This window comes from Leptonotus elevatus, chromosome 3, assembly GCF_054856555.1.
Source record: "Leptonotus elevatus isolate MCC_2025b chromosome 3, RoL_Lele_1.0, whole genome shotgun sequence".
NCBI classification, from domain to species: Eukaryota; Metazoa; Chordata; class Actinopteri; order Syngnathiformes; family Syngnathidae; genus Leptonotus; species Leptonotus elevatus.
Window position 1 is genome coordinate 362,056 of NC_141241.1, and position 22,908 is coordinate 384,963.

General features: G+C 47.4%; 1 protein-coding gene across 1 annotated transcript; it reads left to right on the plus strand.

The window, feature by feature from the left end:
• Window positions 1-1,575: 1,575 nt before the first annotated feature.
• adamts17 (ADAM metallopeptidase with thrombospondin type 1 motif, 17) lies at window positions 1,576-22,907 on the plus strand. Its single transcript, XM_086070432.1, has 23 exons — window positions 1,576-1,780; window positions 3,421-3,761; window positions 4,294-4,462; window positions 7,818-7,990; window positions 8,995-9,078; window positions 9,161-9,318; window positions 10,650-10,693; window positions 11,906-12,011; window positions 12,990-13,130; window positions 13,317-13,467; window positions 13,946-14,047; window positions 14,161-14,306; window positions 14,723-14,892; window positions 14,966-15,093; window positions 17,195-17,315; window positions 17,434-17,514; window positions 17,833-18,005; window positions 19,110-19,302; window positions 19,438-19,573; window positions 19,771-20,008; window positions 20,826-20,978; window positions 21,348-21,537; window positions 21,731-22,907. The coding sequence occupies exons 1-23, from the start codon at window positions 1,723-1,725 to the stop codon at window positions 21,871-21,873; spliced, it is 3,399 nt and encodes a 1,132-aa protein (XP_085926558.1). The 5' UTR covers window positions 1,576-1,722; the 3' UTR covers window positions 21,874-22,907.
• The last annotated feature ends 1 nt before the right edge of the window (window position 22,908 follows it).

The following is a 22,908-nucleotide window of genomic DNA, read 5'->3' on the forward strand; positions in this document are numbered from 1 at the left end:
GATCTTTTCATAAGCAAGTCTTGTTCAGCTGGAAACAGCAACGTGCAAAAACAGAAATGCTCTTTGCAAGAGAAAATCAATCTTCTTGCACAACTGGATGAATCAAGGAGTGTGGGCACTGCGCCACCTCGTGGATGATCAGGGCAACTGGCTTTCGTCTGGCATTTTTGGTCCTCTGCAATATCACGTGTCAAAGGTCAGAATTGAACACGATTTTAAAGCAATTCCTCAAACTGTTAAGCAACAGCTTGACAACATGGAAATGGAGCATTTGCCAGCCACAAGCTAGAAACAAATAGAACAAAGGAAATATTTAAACACTCATTTATTTCCTAGAATACCAAATAAACACTCAATCGTCCAAAAGTTCTCCGAAACAGAAGTTGATAAGATTAGAAGGGAATATTTGAAAGTCTTTGTCAACCCTAAAAGCAAAGAAACACACTTTAAGATCTTGAACGATATTCATCCATCCAGCGAAGTGCTTAGAAAAAGGTTTAATATTGAACAAAATGTTTGTGTTTTTTTGGAGCAAGACTTTGAAAGTACAAAACATCGCTTTTTCCAATGTGGGACTGTGGGACACTTTTGGAATGGGACAACTTTGTCTTTGTTTTTCCTGTTGTTTCTGAAAGTAAGATTGGGATCAAAAAGATCTTATTGCTGCAAAGGTATTTTATTGGCACATGCAAATGGCGGCAGGTCAAATGTTTATTCACAGCCTGCAAGAGACGACGATGTAAAGTCCTTCAAATATATAACATGTAAAAATGCTTTATTCCTGATGCGAAAACTTCGAAAGACTTTGATGACCTCGAACGTACGTCACACGAGAAGTGGTGATGATTGTGTTGCTGTTTGCTGACTTGTAAGGCGCACTTTGACCTTCTCTTTTTGATTTGTGTTTAATGCCAAAATGTGTTGAATTTTGTAATTTCACAAAAAAAAAAAAACCTTGCAAAACTGATTAGACCTTTTCGTTTTCTGCGTTTTCTTTTTCTTGTGTCTTGTTTGCCAGCACCGTTCAAGTTTGTGTGCTCAGTTTGAATTGGATGTTGGAGTTTGAATTAATAAAGCAAAAAAACACAAAAGTGGGAGTTCAGTGACAGGAGAACAACTTGGACTTTTTGGTTAACAATTTAAATTTCTCTCGCAAAACCTTTTATTCATCGATGCAAACACCTCAAAGCGAAGTCCCGCATCAACAGTTGGAAAAATGATCTCAAGCTACAAAAAAAAAAATAATCCTTGTATTTTCATGACAAACAAAAATGGCCACAGACAATTTTCATTTGAATTAAATTCTTCACTTTTTTGGCTTTCCTTTTTAATTTTCTCTCTTGTTTCTTGTTGCTGTTCAACTGTGAAATTTATTATGTATGACGAGATGTGCTTTATCTGTTTCTATTTGAATGATGAATGATGATTTTTTTTTAAAGAAAAAAAGTTTCACTTCCCGCCCCGCTCTGATTGACAGCCGGGCCGGCCAATGAGTGGCGGCGCTCTCCTGTGGCCAAAAGTCGAAGCTGGCCAATCGCCAGGCACCTGAGGCGGAGCCGGCTGGCGTGGGCGTGTCCACGTCCTGCTCCATTTGATCCACTTTTGGGAAAAAAAAGTGTGGCGGACTCGCGCTGCTTCTTGCCGTCCGTCCGAGTCCCGGTTGTGGTCCCGGTCGTGGCGAGCGGCTCTGGTCCCGGTCCCGGTCCGGTTCTTGGGTTCGGCATGCGGAGCGGCCGTGTGGCGCGCCTGCTGGTGGCGCTGTTGTGCGCGGAAGTGTCCGGTAAGTTCGTCTTGTGGCTTCGTGTGGCGTCTTGTGTCCTGCTGGCTGCCAAGTAACGGAGTACAAATACTTTGGGAAAGCACCTGAAGGAGACGAGTCAGCTTCAATTGGCTACTTGTTCAACTCGCGCGTGTACTTTCAACTGCTTCTTTGGTCCAAATACGCTCGAAGCGTTGTTCCGACTTGCAAGCGCCCATTTTACGTCTCGGCACGAGTGGAGAGAGGAAAAGTCCATTTCTGGCCGATGGATGGATGGATTGAGCGATGGGCTGATGACGTCACCATCCGATGGTCGAAACTCAAGAAGGAGAAGATAAGAGCACAATAGATCAAAGTTGTATTTTGCGTTGTCGTTGTTACCTCGCAATTTTTGTTCTTATGATTATTTTTGCTGGGAAGGTAACAAGGAGCAAAGTTTTGTTTGATTTTATTCATCATTCAAATACAAAAACAGTTAAGGCACACATTGTCACACAATATACATTTTAACAGTTGAACAGCGTCAACAAAAAGTAAGGAATTGAATCCAAAAGAATATAGCGGTTCATTGAAGAAAATAGTCTGTGGGCTTTTTTGTTTGTCATGAAATACAAGGATTTTTTTTTGAGATCATTCTTCCAACTGTCGCATCAATGAATAAACTGTTTCGCGAGAGAAATTCCATTGTTAACCAAAAAGTCCAAGTTGTTGTCCTGCAACTGAACTGCCGCTTTCACAGACATCCCGTTTAAAGGCTGCAACGCGTGTCGGCATAAAAAGCAGCTCCGAACAGCTCGCAAGTCTCAAACCTGTTAATAATAATGCCTGGGATTTATAGAGCGCTTTTCGAGACGCTCAAAGACGCTTTGCAGGGCAACGGACACATTATTCACGCGCTCGCACATTCACGCTGTGGTGGCGCTAAGCTACTTAAAGGTGCGTTGTGCCGTTTAAAAAGCTCGTGTGGAAGCTTTTTCTCCATCATGCCCAGATGAGTACAAAGAGCCCTGACTGTTTAACTCTGACTGCACCTATCGTCTTTTATCTTCCCTTTCTAGTAGCGTGTGCGGACCCTGCGCACTCCACAGTTTCTTTTTGGAGGGGAGGGGCTGACTTTTTCTTACCTCAGCGCATTGCGTTTGCTCACGCGTGAAAATCAAGTATAGGGAGTCCTCAAGGTACGGCGGAGTTCCGTCCTTACACTGGCGACGTCACTCGAATTTCGCCGTTTAAGTCCATATTTACATCAAAATACTTTGAAAAGTTTTTTAAAAAAATTCATTAATTCAAGTTTAAACATGGAAACTAGTGCGCCCGATGGCGAGCCGACCAGCTGATGGACGTCCGTTGCTGGCGGTAACGACAACACAACTTTAAATAACTTTAAAATGGCCTGGTTACTGTGGGAAATCGACGAAAAAGCAGCTGCTACGGACGGGGCAACGGCGCCGTAAAGTCCAAACGACGTAGCTCGAGGACTCCCTCGTCATTTTTGCTTGGTCTCTTTTCCCCACAAATAGCAAACGTGTGTACATAATTTACGCTTCCTTATAGTTCTAAGTGAAATATATTTGTTGATTTTTTTTTTGCTGCTTTCTGTAAAAAAAAAAACCCAAAGAAGCAACATTTGAGTGACTTGATGGTGCCGTGCGTTTGCTCAGTGGCGGTGGTCCGCAGCGAGGCGGATTCCGAGGAATCGGCGGAGGTGTTCCCCACGCTGCTGTCCACACCCGGCGACCAGGACCACTTGCTGGTGTCGCTGCTGGCGTTCGGGCAGAACCTCCGGCTCTACGCCAGCAGAGACGGTGGCGATGGCGATGGCGATGGCGGTGGCGGTGGCGATGGCGGCCTGCTGGCGACCCATCTGCTGGTGGAGGAACGGCGGGTCGGGAGGACGTGGACCGAGTGCGTGCGAGTGGACCGAAACCAGCTCTGCCTCTACTCGGGGTCTGTCCTGGACCGACCTGGCTCGCTGGTGTCCCTCACTGCCTGCGGAGGCCTGGTACGCACGCACACACACAGAAAGGAAAATGACCAGGGTCCGACTGATATGTTTTTTATAATTTGGCAGACGCAACCAAAAGGAGTATTTGATTCGGGACTTTGTAGGTAAAAGTGACGCAGCATGTGGACCTCGCTTACCTGCTAGGGAGTTAGCTAGCTAGCTAGCTAGCTAGCACAAAGGGGCTAAAGCCAAACGGTGGCAGGGTTTTTACTTTTTGGACCTGGATTTGCCACCTCTGAAAGTGTGACTCAGCAGTTTGAGTGACAAAAGGTGACTCAGCCTCATTTGTTTGTCTGTAAAAGTGCGACTCATCACTGAAGACGTAAAAAGTCGGCCATTTGAATGTCAAAAGGTGACTCAGCACTTTTGTTTGAATGTAAACTACAGTACAGGACTCCAAAAATGAGTCCGCACGTTGAAAGCAAAAGTGCGACTCGCCACTCCAGATGTCAAAGTCGTATGACTCGGCATTCTGAGTGTAAAAGTGCGACTCGGACCTGAACATATGTGGTCTCCTTTCCTGTTCCAGACGGGTCTGATCCACGTGGACGGTGAGGTTCTGTTCATCCGCCCCCTGGAGGAGCAGCAGCGCAACAACAGTTCACTGGCGCGGCTCTCGGGAATCAAACATCAGCTGCTGCGGCGGCGGCGGTCCCATCGGGAGGCGGGCCGCGCTCGAGAACAGCAACGCAAACAAGGTTAGCCGCGCGCCAACCGCTGCAGTCGGAACCACAAGCGATGTACTCGAAACACAAACAGGATCATGAATGGGAAAAGGGACGTGGGCAGGAACAGGGAATACAAAAAAAGCAGGCCGAGATGAGGGAATACAAGAAAAGGAACAGGGACAAGAACGGGATTTTGCACGTGAACAGGGACAGAAAGAATAACGGGAACAGACTCGCGCACAGGAACATTGGCGGGGCGTCGGATACTCCGGCACGGTGCCGGATTTCCGGCGTGGGAGCCGCTAGCGCAATGACAAATCCAGAGAAGTGAACATTTGACACGTCTGGCAAAACACCGGCAATGCGGAGGCCAACTTCAAAATAAAACTTCCCTTCCCAAGTCACATGTGCAGCGCGATGCCGAGAAACGCTTTTATTCGGAACTTTTTCCCGGGAGCGTTTTGCCAGTCGCGGCGCAAAGGATGACTTGGCCGGTCCTGCGGAACGTTGCCGTTGCCCGCCGTTCTTATTGCCGGCGTAAACAATTGCGACCAACGTCAACAAAACAGCGTTGTACAGAAATCACGTTCGATGGCCAATTAAGGGCACAAAAAAAAAGAATGAATTACGCTGACATTGCGTTGCACGCCGCCTGTTGCCAGCGTCTACAGTGTTAGCGTGCTAACGCTACTAGCGGCTGCAGCTATCGGACGACTTTCCAAAGGCGGTCTAATCGACGGGACGATTTGCGCACTTTGATGCTGACGGAATTGAAGTCGCCGTTCGTCTGAAATAAACCGAGCTCACTCCGTTGTGCGGTTGACGGTCGGCAAAAGCGCAACGGTGACGTCTCTTCGTCTCACAGACCAAAATCGGCGCAAAATTTCAAGTCATGCAAAGTGCTGTGCATGGAGTAAAAAGCGGTCATGCCAAATAAATAATAACTATGCATGCATGTGATCAGTCATGAACAGGTGCATGTTTGTGAAGTGAAACATGCACAGGAACATGCACAGGAACATGCACAGGAACATGCACAGGAACATGCACAGGCCAGCCAGCACATTTTCTCACTGAGTATTTGACTGGATCGCCCGTACACGCCCGTGCAAGCCGTTGCAGCGACATGGCGGCCATCTTGCTCCTCCCATCTCGCGACTTTACTGTATAAACTATACGGCGTACGTACAGTTGAAGGCCGGGGGGCGCGGGTGGGAGGTTGCGGGCGGGAGGTCGCTATTTGTTTTTAAAGGGAACAATAAATACATCAATGAACAAGTGGTGGACGGTTTGTGCTGCTTTGAAGAAAGACCCTCTTTTTCTTCATCACGCAGTTCCTGAGACCCCAATAATAGATTTGGCTGAGGCATCGTTTGTTGAATTACACGTATCATTCTTGAATAAATACAAAATATGCACGTTTTCTCCTGTAAACATTATTAAGCGTATCATTTGTTCATGTATTTAAGGCAAGTTGTAAAATGTCCTCTTGTTTAAAACATTGAAAACATAAATGGTACTATTTCCACTATGTACCGTCTCCAATGTTCTCCAATTTGGATATTGTTACTGTATGGGAAAACGTTTCTTGGGAGGAGCAATATGGCCGCCGCGTGGCTTCAAAAGTCTTGGCCTATCGGCTATCCAGTCATAGATTCAGATGGGTGACGTTTTCTTCAGTACTCCCGTCCTGTAGGTGGCAGGCATGCTGATTGCAAAATGGCTTCCAGCGACCTCACACGCACACACAAGAAGCTTTCTTTCGCCACTGCGCCCTCTGCTGGATGTGCTGGCTGGCTCGCGGCGCTCGCTCGACCCCAATGCAAGTAGACTGTAACAAGCAAAGCGCATCGCTTCGAACGTGAAAGTATGACTCAGCAGTTTGAATGTCAAAACACGTGAAATGCGAACGCATGCAAAAGTGCGTATCTGGCCAACTCGGCGCTTTCAATGTTGGAAAGTTGCAACTGGACTGCTCGGATGTCAAAGCGCGACTCGGCTGTTTGAATTGAAAAGTACGACTTGCCACTTCGGACGTTGACGGATGACTCGGCACTTTCCTTGTTAAGAAACACGAGTCAGCCCTTAAGAAAGAGGTCAAAGTGTAAGGCAGGATTTGAAAAGTTCAAGTGTGACTCAATGCAAGCAGACTGTAACAAGAGAACGCCGGTCGTCATCACTTGCTTTAGTCACGCACACGCACGCGCGCACTGAGAGCGTGAGCGTGTGGTCGTGCGCGCTCATTAAGCGAAGCAGCTTGACCCCACAAAAGTTACATAAGCCCTCTCAGCCAAGACCACACACACACGCACACACACGCGCGCACACGCACACACATCCTCTTAATACTTTCCACATGTTCACAACCGAGTCAGACACGAGCCGGCGAGCGTGTGTCCAATTAAGTGTGTGCGCGTGTGCGCGTTTCCAGCTTTGCCTTACGTCAGCGTTGCTTCCCAAATCTTGCAAAGTTTGAAATCAATCTTTCAAACGTCTGACAAGTTGCATTTTGTGATTGTCGATCATCGGATATGAATGAACATTCTTCAAAACAATTGACAGTCAAAATGGCGCCCGCTTCGGTGCAGATGCTCGCGCTTTTCCACAACATGCGTTCTATTTGTCATAGCAGCTCATTTTCCCTTCGAATTGACTAACGTTGAGTTGCTTATCGCTAAAACCTTGCAAATATCGTAACCAACTCAGCGTCGCCACGTCGCTTGTCGTCTTTCACACTTTTATGTCCGAGTTTCAGTAAACGCAACGCAGGTCAGGCGACGGCCGCTTGCGCTCGCCAATTGTTGTTGTGACGGCCGAGGACAAATGAAAAGGGCGACGTTCGCAAACAACGTAATGTCGTTCCGAGGACGGCGGGACAAACTCCGAACGACGTTTGCCGTCGGCAACTCACGAGCCACGCGAGGGAGCAACTTATCCTTGAAAGGATTTCGCTTTCCTTTTCTTTTGAATTCTGCTGCAGAACCCGTTCAAACGGGCGGCCCGTCCAAAGCCCGGTCGCCATTTTGGAAATCATGAGGGAGATTGCGTTGAATGGGATCAAATCAGCGACGGTGATGCTTGCGTCTGAATTGCGGCTTGATGATGCGTCTCCAAAAGGAGAAACTGAACGAGGCTTGCCTCATCCAACATGGCCGCCCGTCAACGTACTCGCACTGCGTGCGCATGTCCTGCAAATGCTGTCGATGACAATACTGCTCAGCGGGCGCCGTTCAACGGACGGATGCGCGTGAATGTATCCAAAGGGGGCACGTTCAAGTCACAATCATTTTCATTGGACATGAAAGATGATCACGTTCGTTCCGAACAAATTCCTTCAAGTTCTTCTCTTCATTTCCCGTCACGTGTGCTTCTCGTGCGCCGACAGCCGAGAAGAAGCAGCAGAGTTCGAAGGTCGGCGAGGAATGTCGGCGTAAGCGTGCGGCGATCGACCCGGAGGACGCGTACACGGTGGAAACGCTGCTGGTGGCCGACTCCAGCATGGTCCAGTACCACGGGCCGGACGCCGCCAAGAGGTTCTTGTTGACCGTCATGAACATGGTAAGCGCACGCGTGACCCGACCTCCGTCCAAGCGCATTTCTTCGGGAACACTTGACGCCGTCGCACCAAAGTCCGCTGCTCGGCAAATGTTTCACAAATTCTGCACTTTGAAGCCTTCCGTTCTGTCTTGTGTCTTCTGACTTCTGTCTTGTGTCTTCTGACTTCTGTCTTGTGTCTTCTGACTTCTGTCTTGTGTCTTGTGTCTTGCGTCTTCTGACTTCTGTCTTCTGTCTTCTGACTTCTGTCTTGTGTCTTGTGTCTTGTGTCTTGTGTCTTGTGTCTTGCGTCTTGTGTCTTGCGTCTTGTGTCTTGCGTCTTCTGACTTCTGTCTTCTGTCTTCTGACTTCTGTCTTGCGTCTTCTGACTTCTGTCTTGTGTCTTCTGTCTTGTGTCTTGTGTCTTGCGTCTTCTGACTTCTGTCTTCTGTCTTCTGACTTCTGTCTTGCGTCTTCTGACTTCTGTCTTGTGTCTTCTGTCTTGTGTCTTGTGTCTTGTGTCTTGTGTCTTGCGTCTTGCGTCTTGCGTCTTGCGTCTTGCGTCTTGCGTCTTGCGTCTTGCGTCTTCTGACTTCTGTCTTGTGTCTTGTGTCTTGTGTCTTGCGTCTTCTGTCTTGTGTCTTCTGTCTTGTGTCTTGTGTCTTGTGTCTTGCGTCTTGCGTCTTGTGTCTTGCGTCTTCTGACTTCTGTCTTGTGTCTTGTGTCTTGCGTCTTCTGACTTCTGTGTTGTGTCTTGTGTCTTGTGTCTTGTGTCTTGTGTCTTGTGTCTTGCGTCTTGTGTCTTGCGTCTTGCGTCTTCTGACTTCTGTCTTGTGTCTTCTGTCTTCTGTCTTCTGACTTCTGTCTTGCGTCTTCTGACTTCTGTCTTGCGTCTTCTGACTTCTGTCTTGTGTCTTGTGTCTTGCGTCTTGCGTCTTCTGACTTCTGTCTTGTGTCTTGTGTCTTGCGTCTTCTGACTTCTGTCTTGTGTCTTCTGACTTGTGTCTTGTGTCTTGCGTGTATTTCAGGTGTACAACATGTTCCAGCACCAAAGTTTGGGCGTGAGGATCAACATTCGTGTCACAAAGTTGGTTTTGCTTCACAGCCGCCCCGTGAGTGTCCCCTCGAACCTTCTTCCAGCGTCCTGCTTCTGTCAATTGGTCATTTTGCAAGCTTCCTGTTTGGTCCCATCAGGAGAAGCTGAAGGTCGGCCACCACGGCGAACGTTCCCTGGAAAGTTTCTGTCAGTGGCAGCATCAAGAATTTGGAGGGCGGCGCTACATGGGAAGCAATCACGTTCCCGGAGGACGCGAGCAAGTCCCGCCCGTGGACACGGCCGTGCTCGTCACCAGGTGGGTCGGCGGCGGCGGCGTCGTCATCGGCGTCATCGTCATCGATGACATCGTCGTGTTTTCGTTAACCCAAGAAGTTAGCAGTGGAGGACCAAAACTGCCAACATTCGAAATGACTACGAGTGAAAATAAAAATGGATTTAAAAAATATAATTAGAAAATTAAATTAAAAAATATATATATATAAATGGAAATAAAGACAACTATATATATATATATATATAGAGGAAATGCTCAACCCTCGTTCTGTGTTTAACGTAGCATTAGCCAACATGTCTGCTCTGTGGCACATTTCAATTGATATTATGCTTGGTTAAAATGCCAGTGCTAAATCAATATTTTATAATATTATGATTTTTTAAATTAATTATAATAAATGCAATGATAGTAAAACTTGGCATCATTTTTTTTGGGCGTTTCGGTTTTCGGCCAAGCATTTTTCATTTTCGGTTTTCGGCCAACTATTTTCATTTCGGTGCATCCCTAATATATGTTTTTATTTCCATTTATATGTTTTTTTAAATTAAATTTTTGAATTATATTTTGTTATATCCGTTTTTATTTTGACTTATAGTCATTGAGTCATTTATTTAGTCATTTCTTTCTTTAGAGTTTTGGTCCTCCATAAGCAGAACCGTCTGGTCTGTCAATGGTTCGAGGTACTTGTAGGTTTTCGTCCCAAGGGACGCTTAACGGGACACTTGACTCATTGAGACATTTTCAGCAGTAAAACCTTCATATTTTCCGTTAATTCATGTGGTAACATTAACATCATGAATGCCTTTCAATTCCTGTTGCCTGACGACGACCTCGCGCGTGCTGAGGAAGTCGGTAACGACCAATCACGGCTCACTTTGCTGACCGAACTTAGAAAACAGACGAGCCGTGATTGGTCGCTACCGACTTCCTCAGCACGGGCGACGTCGTCAATCATCAGTCGACAGCAAGTGGAAAAATCGTTTTAAAGGTATTAACTGCACGGGAAAAAGAATGAAGTTATCAAATTCATTCTAAGTTTTCACTGCTGAAAATGTCTCAATGAGTCAAATATCCTTTGAAGGGAGAAATTCTGAGGTTTTTGTCCAAGGTGCGTTTTGTCCCCTGAGAAGATTTTCGTCTCGGGTGAAGTTTGTAATCCACAATCGAGACCAGATTGCATTCCTCACAGAAGGTTTAAAAATAATAATAATAATGAAAAATGAAGGTGGCCTCTGATTGGCTCATTTCCGCCTCGTTTGGGCCGCTCGAGCCGCTGGCAGCCGATCAAGCGCAAATTGATCGCCATCGCTCGTCATCTTCTTTGTCTGAGTTGCACTTTTGTGTGTCTTCAGGACGGACTTCTGCGTGCACAAGGAGGAACCGTGCGACACCGTTGGTAAAGCGTCCTCAATGTCTTTCCCTGTCGCACGCACGCACGCACGCACGCACGCACGCACGCACGCACGCACGCACGCACATTTGATTGCATTTTGTGTCCCCTCGTCCGATGGTCGGTCCGCTCGCCTTCACGCCTCCTCCTCTGCTTTTCGTCTTTGTGAGCGCACACGCAGACGGACTGCAGTCACTTCTTTGTCACAAAGTTGCCAAATCGTGTTCATTTTGTCCACCATTTGCAAATGTTGTCCAGTTTCAATCCCGCTCGTTAGTTTTTATCATAGTTCGTCGACCTCATCCCGTTTTTATGAACTCTATTTGTAGTCGACTATAAATTTAGCATTTATTTATTTATTTGTCTCGTTTTAGTCAACAAAAAGTCTCAAGGTTTTAGTTGACTTTTAGTCAGGACAATCATTTAACCCCAGTTTTTTTTTTTTTGCTCAGCCGATGATGTTGAACATTTTGGATTTCAAAATATTTCACAACAAATTTTCTCTCATGTTTTGATGACAAGCAACTTGACAGTCGATCAACAAGTGGCTACTTTGGCTACATGCTACGAGCTAGTAAATTAGCCAGCATGAGTTAGCGGTCAGATTAGCATTATTGTTGGACCGTCATAGCCGTTGGATTCATGTTACGTAATGACCATCATTGTAACTTTTTTAACATTTTGTATTTACCTTTCAACATGAATCCATCTTTTGTCTGTCCCATGTCTTTGTGCACGTTGGACTTGGACACATTTGAAAGGGTGTGCGTCACATGACAGACAAGATTGGACAAAATCATATCATTTTTGTCTTGTTTTTTCCCCATAAAATAAAATGAACGTCGATTTTAGTTTCCGTTTTTAATAAGTAAAGTACATTTTCGTTTTCTCTTCATTGTTTGACAATTATTGTTTATTAATGAGGGTTTTCGTCTCGTCTGGTTTTAGTCCGCTGGAAAATGTGTGTCGACGAAATTATTTTTGTTGACTTTTCATTGACGAAATGAAAACGACTGACAAAGATGACGTCCATAACTTTCCGTTTTTTGCTCTTTTTGGCTGTTTGGCTGTTTTTGCGTGTGCCTTGTTGTATCTTTTGGTGTATGCGTGTGTGTTTATATGTATTGATGTTTCTCTCCAACCTCTTGTTTTTGAGCCAGGTGGCAGGCATTTGGTTAGCATGTGGCTAACGGGCCGTGTTTGCGCGTGTGCTCGCAGGTATCGCGTACCTGGGCGGCATGTGCAGCGCCAAGCGGAAGTGCGTCCTGGCTGAGGACAACGGCCTCAACTTGGCCTTCACCATCGCGCACGAGCTGGGACACAAGTGAGTTCGCGCTCGCGCAAAGTCAGCCCATCGCCGCCAAGCTTATCGAGGGCGCCGTCGCTTCCGCTCCTCATTCAGTTTGCCGCTCTTTTGATTTGTTTTCGACAACATGTGAGAGATGACATTTCATGATTATTTTTTTTTAAATTGAAGTCACATGATCGTCAAAGCCAAAAACAAAAAAGGTTAGTAAGATATGCAGCGCTCTTCTTAATGGTTGCAGTTCTTGAGGTAGAAGGCGGCCACGCCCCTTTTTGCCCCAAATGTCCCAATTGGGCGGGACGTCGCTCCCGAAGGCCTGCTCACATTCACCTCCAATTTGACATTTAGGGTTGTGCCATCACGATCGACAAGCACACCGACTTTCATTCCAATCCAAATCTGTTTGGTTCCAATTTTTGTAATTATAAAAAAAAAAAAATATGCATGGACCACCCAACAAGAGACCGGACATTTCTTGGAATGTGTCCTTTTTAGGGATGTAACGATATCCAAACATCACGATACGATAATGATTACAATATTGTAGGGCGGTTGGCGATTATAAAAAATAAAAATAAAAAGAGCATACCAAAAAAAGCACAATATTGTGCTTTTCTACATAACATGCATATAAACAAGCAACGATCCCTAATAAGACTTCATATTGAGGCACTGACTTGCTAATGCACACGCACACATTGAGTTGCTCCACATTAAAAAAAAAAAAGATTTTAAACATAAAAGGGCCAAAACATGCCTTGTGAAAATTAAAGTGCATTAAAAAACACACCAAAACTAAGGATGCAAAATTGGCCCACCCAAAAATCAGCGGGAAAAAAACAAGGCTGTGAAAGGGATCAACGTATCGGAACAATATGGCGGCGTGTTTTGTTTTCACTTTTTTGGCCGAGATACGTTCGCGAGCTCTTGTGTCACTGCGCGTGTATGCGTGTGCGTGTGCGTGTGCGTGTGTGCGTGTGCGTGTGCGTGTGCTAGCATGGGCATGAGCCACGACGACGAGCACGCCTCGTGCAGCGGCCACGCCTACATCATGTCCGGCGAGTGGGTGAAGGGCCGCAACCCCAGCGACCTGTCCTGGTCGTCCTGCAGCCGCGACGACCTGGAGAAGTTCCTCAGGTGATTGGCTGACGTCCTTCCTCATTTGCATATCGGTCTGGTGGCGTGGACTCTTTTGCATTCTTCGTTGCCGGCTTTCGCGCTCGTCGTGTACCGCAGGCTCATTTGCATGTCGGCGCTCGCCGATGTGTCCGTCTTTGTCCGTCTTTGTCCGTCTTTGTCCGTCTTTGTCCGTGCGGCGTTCAGGTCCAAGTCCAGCGCGTGCCTGATGCACACGGACCCGAGGAGTCGCTACCAGCTCCGCCTCCCCCACAAGCTTCCCGGGATGCATTACAGCGTGGACGAGCAGTGTCAGATCCTCTTCGGGACCAACGCCACCTTCTGCTCCGACATGGAGGTGCGTCTTTCCTCCTCCTCGTCTTCATCGTCTTCACGATGAGCACATGAACGCCATCTGTCGTGACGCGTGTCCTTTCTTGCGTCATTCATTTGTTCATCCGGTCCGACATTCATGTTCTCGTCGAGTCTTTCTCCTTTCACGCCTTCTTTGTCCATTCATGCGTTCATCCGAGGAATCTTTTGCTGTCCAAATAATCACGTGTTCACCAGCTCGGTCACCAGCTGGTTGGTCCTGTTTAGCGAGCGTCTCCTGGCGCCGTCTCGTCACACATCCCTCACTCGCTCCCTCACTCACTCGCTCACTCACTCACTCACTCACTCGCTCGCTCACTCCCTCACTCCCTCACTCGCTCGCTCGCTCACTCACTCACTCGCTCACCCGCACTTCACTGCTTGCACGCATGAACGGACGTACGACTGGAATGGATGCGCACACGAATGGATGAATCCACGATGCGTGTGCGTGTGTCCGGCAGCACCTGATGTGCGCCGGCTTGTGGTGCCTGGTGGAGGGCGACGCCTCCTGCAAGACCAAACTGGACCCTCCTCTGGACGGCAGTCAGTGCGGACCCGACAAGGTGGCGCCTGCTCGCTCGCCCGCTCCTTCTTCTGCTCATCTCCACTCACCTGTGTGTGCGCTTACGTGCAAGTGTTTGTCAACATGGCGTGTGTGTGCGTGCGTGCGTGTCAGTGGTGCCGCGCAGGGGAGTGCGTGAGCAAGACGCCGATCCCGCAGCACGTGGACGGCGACTGGAGCCCGTGGAGTCCGTGGAGCATGTGCAGTCGGACCTGCGCCACCGGCGTCCAGTTCAGGCAGAGGAAGTGCGACAACCCGCCGTACGTACGCAACGCGCCGCTCTGCCCGCGCCGTAGTACCCACTCGGCCCTACTTGGCCATGGCGCCAGCTCCTCAACCGGGGCGGGGCAGTCGCACCTGAAAGTGAAAACACTGCCGCGGTTTGTCGTTGATGGAAGCTTTTTAGATTTTGATTTTTTTTTTAACAGTAAAAATTAAAAAAAAAATGATGTTTGTATATTTAAAAAAAATCCAGTTTGGCTTTATGCATATTTAATATATTTCATACTGTAAAAAAACATTTTTGGTTTTACAGTCCTTTACTGCCGCAGTGTTTTTTTGTTTGACACGTTTTTTTACAGTGTAGGCTGGATTTCGATGCTCACTATCGGTATCGGCCGTTCCGACTCGTACCCGCGACGTGACACGGCCTTGCTTTGCATGTGTGTGCGCGCAGGCCGGGTCCGGGCGGGCACCCGTGCCAGAAGGCCAGCGTGGAGCACAAAGCCTGCGAAGGACCTCCGTGCCCGAAGGGGGCGCCCAACTTCCGAGACCTTCAGTGCTTGTCGTACGACCGGCACGCCGGCAAGAAGAAGAGCCACATGCTAACGGCGGTCGTCGACGATGGTGACGTGCGCGCGCGCCGGCGCTTCGTGTGCGCGCGCGTGCTCATGTGTGTGCGTCCGTGTGCGTGCGTTAGAGAAGCCGTGCGTGTTGCTGTGCAGTCCGGTGGGCCGCGACGTTTCGGTGCTGATGGCCGACAGGGTGATGGACGGAACGCCGTGCGGACCCTACGAGGCCGACCTGTGCGTCAACGGCAGGTGTCAGGTACGCTCGAAGAAGCCGCGTGGCGTTAAGTCACGTTCGCAGTCGGCGAAAGTCCGATGAACAAACGCCTGCCGCCGATTCTACTCAGTCTTGGGGTTGGAGGCCATCTAGTGGTCAAGATTGTGATTACAAGTGGAAAGTGTACATTTGGAATTTCCCGCATTTTGTTATACGTTGACCTTAAAGGATCGCGCAGACGATATTAAAGTCTTCTTTCAAAATCTTTTGGCTTGTTGATGACTCGAGTAAACAGACGACGGAAACGAGCCTTTGAAAAGCCAAATATTGGCAATGTTGGGCTTTTGCAATAATTCAGAGGCTCTTATTGGCTTTTTAAAAGAGGCCAATCAGAGCATCTGAGTTTCATCTTTCCTCAGCAGAATTCGTGCTCATCGTCGTTGTCGTCGTTTGGAATCGACGTTTCGGGCCGCGTGCTGGCGTGTTCTGACCCGAAGCTGGAAAATTGACTGCATGTCAACGCAGATCAACACTTGCCGCTTATTTGTCATATTTTTCTCTTTGTTAAAATGTCTGACAATGAGAAGCGCACAAAAGCACGTCGGTTTGCCGAACTTGATCGGATCTCGCCGGCCGCCATTTTATTCCTTTTTGCTTCCCGGTCGCCGCAACAGTTGCGCGACTTTCCACTCGCGCTCGATCGCTTCTTCGCAGGCTTGTTGCAGTTTGGGAAGTTTCATTTGAGTCTTTATTTTATTTTCTTAACAAAATTGTTTGGGGAATTGTCGTTGTTTTCGTTTAAAAGTCAAGTAGTGCCGTGACGCAAATGTGTGGCGGATCCAGGTTGGTTGCCGTTGCTCCTTTCTTGAAAAGCAGCAACGCGGACTCGGGAATTCCTGCAGCAGTCGGACGGCGTCACGCGTGCACGTTCCCGACCGTCTTGTGGTCTCAGGGGTGGCAAATCCAGGTCCGCAAAGTCCCGACCCTGCCACAGGCGCTAGCTCGCTAGCTCGCTAGCTAGCTAGCTAGCTAGCTCCCTAGCAGGGGAGCCCCTAGCTATAGCTAGCTTTAGCAGCTGTGGCGAAAGACAAACTGTGGCAGGGTCGGGACTTTCCGGACCCGGATTTGCCACCCCTGCAAGTAACCACAAAACCTGTAAAAGCTCGATTGAGAGTTTTTGAGGATTGTTGGAAGTTGGTCAGCAACAAATCGCTAAACTTGCAACTCAAACGATTCCCATTTTCAAGCAGCAATTTTTGTTTGTGAGCTAACGGCACTCAAAAGGTTTGTTTTTTTTTAATCACAGATGATGAGAAGGCGTGGACGTGACTATTGTCTGTTGTTCGTCTGCACATCTGGAAGCACTTAACGCACACGCGCGCGCGCGCGCACGGAAGGGCGTGTCCAATATGGATGTGATTATCTTGACGCGCGCTCGCATGCACGCACAACAAACAACGCTCCGTGTCAGCGCGCGTGTTTGTCGCCAGCACGCGCGCTTATTTTGACCTACTTTGAACACGCACACCTTCAGTACGGTTTGCACACGGTTCAGGTTCGGTCCAAAAAGTTTTGTGGGGGGGGCACGAGCCCGCCTTGTTGCAAGAAGACGTCAGTCCCGTTGACGTGGCCCCGATCTTCCGGTCCGCCTTGAAAACCAAAACCCGGTCTCAGTGTCTTTTATTCTCGGGTTCAATCAAGCTTTTGATCACATTTGAGGCTGCGACGCAAGCACGTCCAAATATGGGCACGCTTGCGTCAGGTCACAGGTCGAAAGGTCGAAAGGTCTTGTCACTCGCTCACTCGCTCGCTCGGGCCTGAGCCATTTTGGATTCCTTTGATGCCCATATTTGGCAAAATACAATTTGGACAATGAAATCAAAAATAGATCAAGAATAAAATAATTCATTTTTTAGTCTCTTAATTCGTGCTTAGGACAAAACATTTGTTTTGCAAGACTTTGGCGTTTAACGTCACGACTTTTTACAGCAGAGAGAAAAATTGGCAGAAATCAGACCATTTCTTGCCCTTGTTTTTTTTTTTGTCCGCTTTGTGTCCCAAAAACCTGAATTTGAAAAAAGAGATCTGATATGAAGTCCGAGTTGCAGCCGATGTTTTGTGCTGTTTGTTTGCTTGCTGTTAGAAAATCGGCTGCGACGGCGTCATCGGCTCGTCGTCCAAAGAGGACGTTTGCGGCGTCTGCAACGGGGACGGACGATCGTGTACCGTCGTCAGGGGAGACTTCAACCACACCAGCGGCATGGGTACCACCCGGAACCCGCGACCCGCGCACACACCCGCGCTACCTCGACAGCATTTGCTTGGAGTGGTTTCTTTGCAGGCTTCCGTGTGAAACTCCATGTTTTGCCGCGTGTGCGTCAGGTTACGTGGAGGCGGTCGTCATTCCCGCCGGAGCGCGAAGGATCAAAGTGGTGGAGGACAAACCTTTGCACAGCTTTCTGGGTAAGAAACGTCAAAAACAAGATGTCGGCCGGCTCGTTTGCTGCCTGAAATTTCTTTCCAAAGAAAAAAAGCACGTTTTTTTCTGCTTGCAAAAGAAGAAGAAAAATGCTGCAAAAGATGATTTCATCTCCTCGAATGTTTGTCCAATTATTACCGAAGAGCTTTCGGGCCAGTAAAGAGAGAGAGAGAGAAAAAGTTGTCAGAATCCTGACAAACGATTCTTTTCTCTCTTCACTTCTTCCGTAAATTACAAATGGAACTTTTTCATAATAAAAGGATCCATGTGAATTTGTTTTCTGTGCTTTTTTTTTTTGTCAGCCTTGAAAGACGACGACGGCGGCGGCGGTGGCGGCAAGTCGATCAACAGCGACTGGAAGATCGAACTTCCGGGAGAGTTCCAGGTGGCCGGCACCACCGTCAGATACGTCAGGAGAGGATTGTGGGAGAAAATGTCGGCCAGGGGTCCCACGCGCACGCCGCTGCACCTCATGGTAACCAACGGCAACCAAAACAGTTCAGACAGAAAAGAGAAGACACTTTTTTGACTTTTTTGTCACACACTTTAATTCATGTTTATTGTCCAAAATGAAATAATTTCATTTGTCATCTCTATTTTTTTTAAATGAATCGTCTTCTGTCCAGTATCGTCATAAGCCTAAAAAAATTCATATCGCATTTTGATGATTTCACTTGGACAAACATGAAAACCATTTTGGGAAAGTAAACTCGATTTTTACTTCAAATGTTTACATTTTTCATTTCATGATTATTTTGCATTTTTACATCCATTTTTTCCCCAAGAAAAAGATTTCAAATTATTTTAAATATTATTATTTATTTATTTTTACCGAGGAAAAATGTCATTTCTACAAGAAATAAGCCATCACTAATATTTTTTAAATTCTTGTCGGTAGGAACATTTGTCAACTTCTTTTAGGAAAAAGAACATTTGGTACATTTTGTGCTGATTTTCGAATGTCGAGTATTTTTTTACAAGGAAGCAAACGACATTTTGCCCGGCAGGAAAAAATGTCGTCAGCGCAAGAGAGAATTTTTGGGAATACGTTTTTTTTGCTGAAATGTTTGCACGGTTTGCTCACCCTTTTTTCTTCTTCTTCTTTTTTTTTTACTGAGAAGAATGTTTTTTTTTCTTTGACAAGAATATATTTTCTTTTACTTTTTGCGCAGAAAAATAAAAAGTATTATTCATTTTTGTATTTTTGCGAGGAAACGTATTTTAAATGCAAAATGTCAGCAATGAAAACAATTGAAAAATAACCCATTGGCCAGAAAATGTCATCTTTATTGACAAGGACTTTTTACAAGGAAGAAATTGAATTTCACGGGACAAAATACTCAATTTTCATCCCCCAAAAAAGGGTAATTTTTCAAGATTTTGAAAATGAGAAATATGTGAAGCGTCTTTCCCTTTTTGATTTGAAAGAAAAATTATTTTATGTGAAAAACAAGAAAAGCTTGTTGTTTTTTTAAGGAGGAAAAACACATTTGACAAAAAATATTGCCGTTCTTTATGAATCTGCACGGATCCATATTTGTGCTTCCATTTTGTTGTGTGTGCGTGCGCGTGTTGCCAGGTGCTGCTGTTCCACGACCAAACGTACGGCATCCATTACGAGTACACGCTGGCCCTCAACACGTCGCAGCAGCACAAGCAAGGCGCAGCACAACAACAACAACAACAACAACAACAACAACACAACAACAATCCTGGTCTTTACATCTGGACGCACAGCAGCTGGAACGCCTGCACCGCGCAATGCGGAGGAGGTACGCACGCGCGCACGCAACAAACAACGCACTCACAAATGGCATTTTGTGTAGCGATTTGTGACAAAAAGTTTTGAGGGGTGGTCTTTGCGTGTGTGTGTGTGTGTGTGTGTGTGTGCGTGCGTGCGTGCGCAGGCGAGAGGAGGACGTCGGTGGCGTGCGTGCGTTTGGCCAACAAGTCGACGGAGGCCGTGGACGATTCGTTGTGTCGAGCTGACAATCGGCCGCTGCCGCAAGTCCGGCCGTGCAACCCGCAACCCTGCCACTACCGGTACGCACGCACGCACGCACGCACGCACGCACGCACGCACGCACATCCTAGACGGATTGATTTTTGCAGATTTTCGTCCCCATGAACAGCGCCATTGAGCGTCCTTGCCGATGGCGTTTATTCAACGTCCGATGCCGCTCCGCCCGCCGCCCGCCGTCAAACGTGTGTGCTTTGTGTGCGTTTTTTGTGTGTTGCAGGTGGTCGGCGGGCGAGTGGGGCCCGTGCTCGGCGACGTGCGGCGTCGGCACGCAGAGCCGGCAGGTGGCGTGCGCGCGGCAGCGGCGCCACGGCTCGCGGGAGGACGAGGAGGAGGCCGACGGGGACGGGGACGGGGACGGGGGCGGGGGCCGCTGCCCGGGGCCCCGCCCGCCCCCCTTGCAGGCCTGCGAGGGCCGCCTCTGCCTCAGCGTCTGGGAAGCGTCCGAGTGGTCGCAGGTGGGGCGCTCGCAAATATGGCGACGGCAAAACAACCACCGCCGCCATAAAATAAGAAATGTCACCAAAAAATGTTGTCCTGGAAAAAAACTAACATCTATTTTGTCAACGGATATTCTGAAAGCAATTTGTTAAAAATATCGATTCTAACCCCCAAAAAAAGAGAGAGCGATGATGATGATGATGAAAAAAGAAGAAAATATCTACTCTCAATAATCCTAAACATTCAAATCAATGTTTTTGGGGTGCTTTGATCAGTAGAAAAAGGAAAAACTATTTTACGTTATTTGAAAGCATTTTGAATAAGCAATCTTGTATTAATTATATATTATATAAGTCGGACATTATTACTCCTACAAAAATCTAAAAAAATTTTTTTTTAAATACATATAAATCAATATAAAAATACCTTAAAATGCCAAAGTTAATCTTTTGTCTTGTGGAATATGAAATTTAGGGGAAAAAATTAAAATACAAAGAAATATTTAATCTTGTAAACTGACATTTCTCATCAATGTTTTTTTTTTTAAGTCATTTTAAAAAGCTTTGTTGGGGGAAAAATAGTAGATCGACATTTGATGGCGTGAAATGACATTTTGTTCTTCATTTGTAAACTGGCAAAACATTTTGTAAAGTTTCAGGCTGATTCTTTTTTCTTTTTTATTCTGTTTAAAAATCATAATAAAAACCAAAGATGAATATTTTCTTCAGGGGACAAAAAAAAGGTGGCAATTTTCAAGCGTAATGTTGTCCAATGCGATCTTGCTGTCACAATTGAAAGGAGGCGAGACAAAATGGCTTCCATTTTGTCTCTCAGTGCTCGGAAGGCTGCGGCGCGGGCGTGCGCACTCGCACCGTCACGTGCGGCAACGCCGGCGGCCGCTGCGATCCGCTGGTGCGACCCGCCGGCCACGAACCCTGCCAGGACCTCTCGCGGTGCTACGAGTGGAAGACGGCGCAATGGTCCAAGGTACGAATGCTGCCATTGACCGTCACGTGACATCTTGTCCGAGCGGTTTTTGTCGAACGAGAAAGAAAAACGCTTTTCTTTGGTCATCGGTCACATTTTCTTTCTGCTACAATTTTTTACTTGGAAAATGTCCTCAAATCTAACTTTTAAAACAAAATGATGACATCATTTCTCAAAAATGCATCGTTGAAAATGTTCCATTTTGTTGTTAGAAAAAAAGATCCAAAGTCACAAGGACAAAAATTAGGAATGATTGAAAACGCACAAAGTTTGTCTCATTTTTTTTCCTTGCAAATAAAGTTGAATCTACGAGAGGTCGGACGTGCGTGCGTCCGCTAACGACCTTTTGGTGCTTGTCTGCGCCGCCAGTGCTCCTCATCGTGTGGGCGGGGCCTGCAGTCGCGAGCGGTGCAGTGCATGCACAAGGTGACGGGTCGCCACGGCAACGAGTGCCCGCCCGCCGTGCGCCCGCCCACCTATCGCCCGTGCCAGCCCGAGGGAGACTGCCGGCGCGAGGTCAACCAGGTCAACGGCAACACCATCACCTCGCCCAGGCTAGGTCCGCCTCCTCCGCCTCCTCCTCCGCCGCCGCCGCCGTCTGCTCGCCCGTCTCGTACCTCTTACTTACTATTTCCTTTATTTGACTCGTATCTTCTACTATTTTGGTGTTGGATCTTGTTTGATGTTTCTTGCGGTTTATGGTTCTACTTGTGATTCTTCTTCTTCTTCTTCTTTCTTTGTTTGCGGCTTAGCCGCCCTGACCTTCAAGTGTTCGGGCGACCAGTGGCCCGTGTACTGCCGCGTGATCCGCGAGAAGAATCTTTGCCAGGACATGCGCTGGTACCAACGCTGCTGCCAGACTTGCAGAGACTTTTACGCCAGCAGGACCTCATGAGGGCTCACCCCGAGTGACGACAGGTGACCAATGGGAGACCGGACAGGACAGGACAGGACAGGACAGGACAGGAAGACTTGAAAATGTTCAGTAGGACTTTTTTGTTTTTCATGTGCTGTACCCCCCGACCCCCCCCCCCCCTCCCAAAAAAAAGAGAAAATCCAAAGCAGGGGGCAACCATTGCACTCATCTGCTCCGCCTCTGGAGTCCGTTCGTGTTTCTCCTTCCAACCCGTGTCGACTTGTCCTGCTTCTAATTTTGCTTCCACAACTGCTTTTGCTTGTCGTCCTTTTGGTTGCGTTTCTTTTCTTTTTCTTCTGCTTTGAAACTTCCGCTTCTACTTGTTCCACATTGCACACATTTGAATCCTCATCCTCCTCATCATCCTCATCCTCCTCATCATCATCATCATCATCATCCTCCTCATCCTCATGATGATAATACCGCATTTTACTCTGCCCATAATGGCTGCCGTACTGTATTGTAGCTTGCGCTTAGCCAATGTCGCTAACATCAACTCCACCTCCTTCCTGCTCCGAAGCAGGAAGTGCTCCACATACCTCATAACGCTTCCGGTGCTAATGCATTCGCCGACTGGCGCTAACCTTAGCGCGTTGCAAACAAAAAGGACGTTCAAAACGAGCGCTGGCATATCTCGCAACGCCGACACGCGGCTGAGCGGCTCGCGTTAGCGCTTTGCTAACGCGCGGCTAAAAACATCAGGCGAGTACTTTTAGTACGTTTTGAGACGGGAAGTTGTGGGGCGGGACCGAGTTGGTACGACAGCTTAGCGCGTGACTTTGATGTTGTCAATGTGACGTCATCGCTTGGCTCCTCCCCCTCCCTCCCTCCCTGACCAAAAGTGTCATCTAAGGTGCTATTGTATCTTTTGTATTTGTTTTTATTGTATGATTGTGATTATTTAACACATGGATGACGATGTTGTGTATTGTTGTCGATATTTGGTTTAGTCGGCTGCCATTTTGTGTACTTGATGGCGCTCTACACAAATAAAAGTTCTGGACCAGCCTCAAG